The sequence below is a fragment of the Drosophila takahashii genome, chromosome 3L, assembly GCF_030179915.1.
Source record: "Drosophila takahashii strain IR98-3 E-12201 chromosome 3L, DtakHiC1v2, whole genome shotgun sequence".
Taxonomy (NCBI): Eukaryota; Metazoa; Arthropoda; class Insecta; order Diptera; family Drosophilidae; genus Drosophila; species Drosophila takahashii.
Genome location: NC_091680.1, coordinates 8,213,410 through 8,223,301, shown reverse-complemented (window position 1 = coordinate 8,223,301; position 9,892 = coordinate 8,213,410). Strand labels below are relative to the sequence as shown.

The 9,892-nt window shown below is 37.8% G+C and overlaps 1 protein-coding gene across 3 annotated transcripts; it reads left to right on the top strand.

Annotated features, from left to right (window-relative positions):
• Window positions 1-818: 818 nt before the first annotated feature.
• Window positions 819-9,442, top strand: Papss (PAPS synthetase). Of its 3 annotated transcripts, none has more exons than XM_017141560.3 (4): window positions 819-1,185; window positions 5,244-5,358; window positions 6,032-7,557; window positions 8,947-9,442. In XM_017141560.3, the coding sequence occupies exons 1-4, from the start codon at window positions 1,144-1,146 to the stop codon at window positions 9,151-9,153; spliced, it is 1,890 nt and encodes a 629-aa protein (XP_016997049.2). In that variant the 5' UTR covers window positions 819-1,143; the 3' UTR covers window positions 9,154-9,442. The 3 variants fall into 3 exon arrangements, with proteins under 3 accessions (XP_016997049.2, XP_016997047.2, XP_016997048.2); XM_017141558.3 differs by lacking the exon at window positions 819-1,185 and adding an exon at window positions 2,991-3,254; XM_017141559.3 differs by lacking the exon at window positions 819-1,185 and adding an exon at window positions 4,088-4,341.
• The last annotated feature ends 450 nt before the right edge of the window (window positions 9,443-9,892 follow it).

Below are 9,892 nucleotides of genomic sequence, written 5' to 3'. Positions count from 1 at the left end.
CGGGTCAATTTATCTTTATAATTATTAATTATAATGAAATGAAGGATATTTAAAAAGCTTTGGATGCAAATGCCAAGACATATGGCATATTTATTTCGGTTTTGATTTCTTTCAAAAGATTTTAAGCTAAAATTAAGAAGATGTTTCAATTTTTATTTTTAAAATTAAATTTTTTTATACCGTGTTTTATATAACTTACTAAAAATCTTTAAAAAAAAGCCAACCGTGCTTATTGTATAACTATATTTTTTTTTAATCTGTTTTACCCACAAAATCGCCATAAATCAAGTTTGAGTTTTATTTTTGATCACGACGAATAACTGTTATTTGCCAACTTTTATTATAAAACTCAAAAAATAACAGTTGTGCTTTGAGTTTTACTTTACGAATCCAAAAATAACTGTTAAAATGTGATTTTTAACATAAAACTCATAACAGTTACGGTCCCTGCAATTGCCTTTAAAGTGTAATATTAAAATTTAATAAAATATTTAAAATTGTTCCTTGATGCCTTGATAATAATGAAATGAGATATAAAAATCTAAGTAAAAAATTATCCTTAAATTGCCTTAAAAGTGTAATATTAAAATTTAATACATTTTTTTAAATTTTACTTTGATGCCTTGATAATAATAAATATTAAGATAAAAAGATATAAAAATAGAAGTAAAAAATAATTCTCAAAATGTTTTAAATTATTTTCAATATTTTTTTTTAAATAAAGTTTAAATTTCATAGAAAGGCTTTGGTTTGTCACTATCGCATAACCATCGCGATTTTGCACATCTCTAAACAGCTGAGCGCCGTTGGCTGCACTGGTGTGCGTGGGCGTTCGTGTGCATGTGAATTAGAAATAAAACATTTTTCTAACGCATATTTTGGACGTTTTATTTAATTAAAACTAATGTTTAAGCTAATTAATGCATTAGTTTAGCTGCCGCGAGTGAGACACCTGTGGGGAAACCGAAAAAACTCCAGTAAATCGCGTCCGTGGCACATTTCATTCATCGATTGGGTCGAAATTCTATTCGAAGTGCTACTTTTCACAGTACTGTTTGCAAGTGCTTGGCAAGAAGACGTGTTGTTTTAGTGGGTCAAACTCACTAGTCACCATATCATATATAGTTTAGTTCCAGTCGAGAAATGAGCGAGGTACCGGAGAGCAGTAAAAAGCGTCAGAAGACGGTGAGTACTAGAAATGTGGCCCTGGCCCCAAAAAATTAAGAAACCCCATGTTCCTCCAACTCTGTTTGAACAAGTGCGCCGAAAAAGTTTGACTGCATACTTTGACTATATTTAAACAGCCGTTGATTGTTTAACAATTTCTCCAGATCCCATCATTCCTCCGAGTTCTACAATCATTGTTTACGTTTTTCGACTAAATATATATCATTATGTTTTTCCATATGGAACCGGAAGACACGTAATGCCAGAATTCCCCTCTTAATCTTATCTTAACTTATGAGTATGTTTTCTAACACATATTCGCACTTGACTACCAAGAAGCATTAAATAGGTCAACTTTTATTTTGTATTCAGGCAATTGATAGATTATAAATAAATTAATTAAATTTACCTACACCTTATATACCAATAGTAAGCGAACATTAAAGCTTTTATAAATTGCAAGTTCGGCAGAAACGTTATCTACACTTGGGTATAAAACTGCATGCCTTGCATTTTACTACTGCAAGAGCTACTTTTCTAGTAGAGGTTACGACCGATTTTCATTCCAAAATCTTTACCAAAAGGGCGGTATACAATAAAAATTTTTAAACAGTGAATCATAAATTTCGCTCTTTGGAGATTAGTGGGAAACCAAATTTAGTACATTTTTATTATTGCCAAAAAGGAAAGTAATCAAGTGTCAAGTGCCTTATGCAACAAGTAACTATTTCCTTGATAACAACTGGTTACCACAACAAATGTTATTGCTTCGGCTGAAACAGGTTCATATTAGAAAGAAAGTCTTCCGAGAAAACTAAAGTGGTACCACTTAACAACACAAGTCGGAGGCATGAACTCGAATGGGCCACTTTGCAGCTGGCCAAAAGTAGTTGAAAACTTGGTCAACAACCCGGCATCGCATCACTTGCAGGTTGAATGACCACTGTGATAACTTAAAGGCAATATCTTCTTTCCGTGACATTGTTTTTATTTATTAATCGCATTTCTGAGACTGATTGACAACGAAAAAAATGTATTACATGAGCACTATGCAAATTCTTACAAAATTAGTATTAGTTCTATTAATAAATACATATGTTAGTACATATATATTTTTTTACCATTTATAATGCAGTTAATTTAAGAATTTGATTAGTAGAGAAAAATACGAAATACATTTTTTTCAATTCCATTTTTCAAAACTAGTCCCTTTGTTTATTTTTCTTACCTTACTTTCTAAGCTTTCTTAGGGTTACTATTTTGATTTCCAAGTAACAACATTTGGTTTTAATGGCTATTACTTTTATTTGTCATTGCATTACGTGGTAGCTTAATGGACATTACTTTAATCGTTAATAGTGATTACCTAACTATAACTAATGTAAATGCATGGTGAATGATAATTTGGTTTCTTTTTGTGTATCTAAAGTATTATAATATTAAAATCCGGTGAATTACAAATAAGAAATCCCCGTTTTGCGTTAAATTATTGTCAGAAAAATATTATTTATTTTAAGGAAGTGCTGACCTGTTTAGCTTGTTGTGAAGGCTATTATTAATATGAGTTAAGTCCCAAAATGTACTATTTGCACATACACGAAAAAGTATGTACTTAGCTGTTTAAACGACTGTTTACCTGCAATAAAAACAAAGCAAAGTAGAGACTCACTAAGAGGCGTTTATTAGCTAAACACCTCTATAAACAAGTTACCATTTGGATGTGGACCACCAGTGCCTAACCGTACTGCTCCACCCAGTGGATCTCTGCCAAGTGCCAACGTAGCTGCCTGGTTTTCTTCTCGGCTGCAGCCCGTGGAATTTCAGTTGCAGTTTTAAGCTTCGGCGAGAAAGTTCAGCGTTTTTAGCGGTTGACTTCGGTCCGAAAACTCTCACTTGTTTAATTATCAAAGAGTACATTGTTCGACTCCCGCTTTCTTTTCGCCTGCCCAGAGTTCGTTTCGTTTTGTGGAAAAATGTTTACCCGATGTGCCAATTCGCTTGGCCACTATAATAACAATAACAATAACACTGCCTGTGCTGCTTCCCCGAAGTGCTGCCTTCCGAGCGTGGAAAAACCAGAAGATGCGGTAAGATTCATTCGGAAGAAGCATCTTTATAAGTAGTCTTTTGGTTTCTGTGAATGGGTTTAAAGTGTTATTTTTTATCAGATAAACAAAAATTTGCATTGGCCAGTCTATTTTTTCTTTTATTTTTTTCAAGAATATTATTTTCAAATAAAATAAATAAGCTAAACAAAATGATGGACTATAATTTAGAATTCAGATTGGTTGACATTGCCTTGGCTATTATCTGATTTAATATATACTATTTTCAATTAATTCGTTTCCATTAAATAAAATAATATATGTAAAATATATATTATTCAGTATGTAGAACTTTTTGTGTGGGCTATTATCTGATTTTATGCCTACATATGTATGAACAAGTTACATACATACAATTTTCCATTCATTTACTGCGTTCTACCTGTCCAAAGGGCAACTGAAATTAATATTGATTATCATCTTAATCTAAATTTTTCTAGGTTTCTTTATTTGGAATTCAAATTTATATTGAATTGCTATTTCCAAAAACCTTTCCGCTTGACATTTGCCCTTTGGCCATATTAGAACTAAGATACAAGTGATATTATGAGGTAGCAGCATATCAAAAAAGGGGTAAAAAGTCAAAGAAGAATGGAATTAATATTCAAACAAACGAAGGAAAGACTGTGCAAACATTTTCTCCATATAGAACGGGAGAATGTAAATGATGCGTGCGTGGATCGCCGATCGAGAGATCAGGGCGAGATGAATTCGACGGACTTATAGCGATCTCTCTGCGTCTCACACTCTCTTCGGGTCTCATTCTCCAGTACCTTTGAGACCAGAGCGCGCCATATAATACCATAAATATTATTGAAAACTTTCAGTTCGCTTTCGACGCTCGTCGCGTGTCTATGACAAAAACCTTTTCGCATCCGTGAGTTCGTTTCCAACGCAATCTGAATCGAATCCGTACCGCTATCAGTGCTCAATGTAAAAGAGTTCAGCTACCAAAACAGACAGAGTGAAAATAGGAACTACTTGAATTGCATTTCTGAAAACTAAATAAAAAATCACATTTAAAATGCCGAATCCGCCTATTGGATTTTATCCCCACATTAAGAGAAGGGTAAGGCTAGGAAGGTTTATACAAATTATATTTAGCTTAGAAAATTGTTTTCGCCATAAATGTTTTCGTAGAGATAAAGCACAGATAATAAAAAAGATAGAGAGACATATAACCTAAATCATTGTGCCACAAAACACTTAAATCTAAATTAGCCTGCTCAGTAAGCGTGAACCAGAGATGATGGTCGGTTCTATCCAAGTGAGATCAGCGGGAAAAGAAATACATAGAAGTGACAATCTAGCACAGTGACCCACTTCTAAACCACAAGTTAGAAATGCAAAATTGATAAGATAGCAAATATTAAAAAGGCGTATTATAAAAACTAAAAAAAGTACGTTTAAATATTTAAATTATGTGATTAAACCTTCAGTACTATACCTAATATTTTGATAAATATTCGATTTTCAAAATATAAACCAAAAGTAAATTTGTAAAATATGGAATACCTGTACAAAATATTTTGAAAGATAAATAATATTTTAAATTATGAAATTGTAAGTGCAGAAATTAGAAATGGCCATGTGCAAAATCAACAGGGAATGGCAAAATATCTGCAATCATTTCTTTTTGCGATAGAGACCCAGTCCCTTGGGTTTGCCCATATCGCGTAATTCCATTCGCGATTCTGCACACACGAGCTCCAGCGGAAGGTCAACAAACTGAGCGCTGGAGCTCAGCACGAATATCGCCCTGGGGTCAAAGCGAACTATTTCGATGATGACTTGCCTTTGGCTCTGGATACAGCAGCTTTTGTGGTTGATATAAGAACCGAAAAGCTAAAAAGACCCGCCAAGGGGCCCGAGGCGGCATCCATCGCCATCCCAACTTGACATGAATATTAATTTATGATAATTTCGAAAGCTAAACCCGATTTGTTCTGTTCCGCTTACCTCCGTTTGCAGTGCCTACAGGTGGCGACGAATGTGACCGAGCAGAAGCATCATGTCACCCGGGAGACGCGCGGAAAGAATCTGGGCCTGTGCCGGGGCTTCCGAGGATGCACCGTGTGGCTGACTGGTAAGAGCAAAATTCCAGCTAAAATGTAGGGAATAATTATATCTTTATAAGATGCTAGTCCCTTTAAACCTTTAAAACCTTTATAAATATTTCAAAATTCTCGTCTTGATTGATAATTGATTAATTTGAATTTTAAATGTTATTACTAGACATGGGATTTTGTTTAAATATGATTTAAAGCCATATTTCATTGGTAAAAAAATTTGTACAAAAACCTCAATTAAGTTTGGCCTAAATCTAATTATAGCTTAATAAATAAAAATTTTAACTAATCAAATGTGGCTTTAAATTGTATTAAAAAAAAAAACAAGTTCACCTAAAATCCGATTATTACCTATAATGCCTCATTATGATTTAAGAGGGTATTAAAGTCTTTAATCGTTTCTTAAATGAATGACAAAGAATAAGTATGCCTTATTCGATTCGAATAAATAATTTAATTAGGAATTGTGCTTTAATGTTTTTACACTTTTACAACAAAATATTGAGTTTTCCATTTTTACAAGAATCTAAACATATGATAATTTTTGCATAATTTATTCTTTGTTAAATAATTAATAAATCAAATTATATATTTTCAACTGTTAATATTTAAACTAAATATTTTGAGCTCATACAAAATAATTACTACAAAGTTTTCAAAATACTAAACAATTTAAATATCTATTTACAGGTCTCAGTGGTGCTGGGAAGACCTCGATTGCCTTCGAGCTGGAGGCCTATCTGGTGTCTCGGGGCATTCCGGCCTACGGACTGGACGGCGACAATATCCGCACCGGGCTGAACAAGAACCTGGGCTTTACGCCCGCCGAGCGGGAGGAGAACATCCGGCGGGTGGGCGAGGTGGCCAAGCTGTTCGCCGACAGCGGCGTGGTGGCCATCTGCAGCTTCGTCTCGCCCTTCGCCGACGACCGTGAGATGGCGCGCAAGATCCACAAGGATGCGGGCCTGAAGTTCTTCGAGATATTCGTTGATACTCCACTAGACGTATGCGAAACGCGCGACGTGAAGGGACTCTACAAGAAGGCACGCGAGGGCGTCATCAAGGGCTTCACGGGCATCACACAGGAGTACGAGCGGCCCCAGATGCCGGAACTGGTGGTGAATACCCATGGCTATACGGTTCGCGAGTCCACGCAAAAGCTGGTGACGCTGCTCGAGCAGGAGGGCATCATTCCACGCTCACTCCGCGATGTGGATCTACTCCCCGAGCTGTATCCCAGCGAATCCCTCGCGACGGAGGCACTGCGAAGCGAGGCCCAGTCACTGCAGGCCATCGAGATCAGCACCGTGGAGCTGCAGTGGGTCCAGGTGCTGGCCGAGGGATGGGCCTATCCACTGCGCGGATTCATGCGCGAGGACGAGTACCTGCAGACGCTGCACTTCAACACACTGCAGAGCGGAATGGATGGTTCGTATCGCGAGAACCACTCGGTGCCCATTGTTCTGAGCGCCAGTCAGGTGGACAAGGATCGACTGGATGGCTGCTCCTCGCTAACCCTTAAATACCAAGGCAAACCGGTGGCCATTCTGCGGCGTCCCGAGTTCTACTATCAACGCAAGGAGGAGCGGCTGGCCCGCCAGTTCGGCACCAGCAATCCCAATCATCCGTACAGCAAGCAGGTCTACGAGTCCGGCGATTACCTGGTCGGCGGCGATTTGGCCGTAATCGAGCGCATTCGTTGGGAGGACGGAATGGATCAGTATCGGCTGACGCCCAACGAGCTGAGGGATCGGTTCAAGGAGCTCAACGCCGACGCCATTTTCGCCTTCCAGCTGCGCAATCCCATCCACAATGGTCATGCCCTGCTCATGCAGGATACGCGCCGTCAATTGCTCGATCGCGGCTTCAAGCAGCCGGTGCTACTGCTGCATCCCCTGGGCGGCTGGACCAAGGACGACGATGTGCCGCTGGATGTGCGCATGAAGCAGCACCAGGCCGTCCTCGATGCGGGCGTCCTGCGACGCGAGGACACCGTGCTGGCCATCTTTCCCTCGCCCATGATGTACGCCGGTCCCACGGAGGTGCAGTGGCACGCCAAGGCGCGCATGAACGCGGGCGCCAACTTCTACATTGTGGGTCGGGATCCGGCTGGCATGCCGCATCCCGACAAGGAAGCCTCTCCGGATGGCAACCTGTACGACGCCACCCATGGAGCGAGGGTGCTGAAAATGGCCCAGGGACTGGACAGCATGGAGGTAAGGAGACTCTTCGAAATTAGAGTCCTGCATGATCACTTGGATCACTTTTTTCACTTGATTTTTTCTTAAGGAAAAATAAGTGATATAATATAAAATGATTTAGAATCACCGAAATAATTTCCTTAGTAATTCTATCACTCCCACTCACTTTTATTCTGTGCTTGTATCACTTGTTTTTCCTTACGAGTGATTAAGTGATCCAAGTTAACTCACTTGAACTCACTTACTCTATTTTCAAAAATAGACTTATTTGTAAATTCAAGTGTACTCATTAGAGCCCTGCATGAATGGATTCAATGAATTATTTTGAATTTTTTGTTTTATATGAATTATGAATTATATTGAATGAATTTGAATTTTGAGTTTCATAGAATTGAATGAATGAATGGCATGAATTCGGAATAATTCAAACGATAATTTCTTTTAAAGAAGAAAGAGCCATAATTATACCCGTTACTCGTAGAGTAAAAGGGTATACTAGATTCGTGCAAAAGTATGTAACAGCTAGTAGGAAGCGTTTCCGACCCCATAAAGTATATATATTCTTGATCAGGGTCACTAGCCGAGTCGATCTAGCCATGTCCGTCTGTCCGTCTGTCTGTCCGTCTGTCTGTCTGTATGAACGCTGAGATCTCGTAAACTACAAAAGCTAGAAGGTTGAGATTTCCCACACATATTCTTTGGCTTCCTACGCAGCGCAAGTTTATTTTAGCCGAGCGCCACGCCCCCTCTAACGCCCACAATCGCCCATTAACGATTTTAAAATGGGTCCTGCGCCCACATCCTTAAAGATTTCCGATAAGTATAAATGCAATTTTGTTGTGTATATTTATACCTATCGAAATGTAGAAGACATTTTTCAAATCGGACCATTCATTAAAAAGTTATACGCAATCAAAAAAAATATATCTATCTCCCTCGCACTCCCTTTAGCTGAGTTACGATTATTAGTCGGGACACCAACCCGACACAGCGTTCGCACTCCCTTTAGCTGAGTGACGGGTATTAGATAGTCGGGACACCAACCCGACTATAGCGTTCTCTCTTGTTTTGTGATTAAATCTGCCTGAATTTTATTTACTAAGCAGTCAACATTGATTTGTTACAAACTTTTCACTTTTTGTTCTTAAAAGAAAGCTCAAAAAATCTGGCAATTTCAAAAAATTCATAAAAATTATTCATTCATTCATTCAATTCCAAATGAATTAGAAAAACATTCAATTTATTTCACATAGAATTGAATTAAGCAAATCAGTAATATCATGGCATACTATGATACAACAAAAATTGAATGATTCACGCAGGGCTCTAGTACTCATGCAGGACTCTATTCGAATCGCTATAAAAATAAAACTAAATTGGATTATTTGATTATTTACTTTATAGATTCTACCATTCCGCGTTGCTGCCTATGACAAAAGCGCCAGTAGAATGGCCTTCTTCGAGCCAAAGCGCAAGGATGAATTCGAGTTCATCTCCGGGACCAAAATGCGCACCCTGGCCAAGACCGGAGCCAGTCCTCCGGATGGCTTCATGGAACCGGAGGCGTGGCGCATCCTGGCCAACTATTACCAGAACCTGCCGCAGGCGTAACCCGCTGCCAACACTCGACCAGCAACGTGCAATTCCTCCTAGTTATAGCTTATGTGCTTATTATACATGCTCCCACTTAATGGCCGCTTATCACTTATCACATTGTCTGTCCATCGTTACTAACCTGAATTCTGTGTGTGAATGTTGTGCTCCTCCTAACTAAATGTTCGTATCGTACAATCTACTTGTATCTACACTTAAGTCACCCAATTCTCTGTTTATCTTAAGCAAAATGTCGTGCAGCTATTTTGTGGACTGTTTTTTAAATATATATATAAATAATTATCTAGTATCAGCATTTATTTATGGCTCTTTTATGGATTACAGGGAGAGACAATCATATATCATAAAGAAATTATCATCATATCAAACGAATCATAACAAAGTTTTATTTTAATCAAAATGCAAATGGTCGAATGGCAAACTTCGAGGTTGATAAACTTTTAAGGAAACATCTTGACTCTAACATCATGTGAATACACTTCAAAAAGACCGAAGCGGATGTGGTCTGCAAAATAACCGTCTCTAAACCCAAAACTCAAATTGGCTGTGATTCACCAGATTTTTAGAAGTCTTAATTCTAATTGGTTTCTTTGTGAAACCGTTTAAAAATTAAATTTAATTTCATAAATAAAATATCAGAAATAATACATTTTCAAAATCAGGAAAAAGATTAAATATTACCTATTTTAAACCATTAAACAATTTTTAAATTATCGAGACTTTTACTTATTTTGTG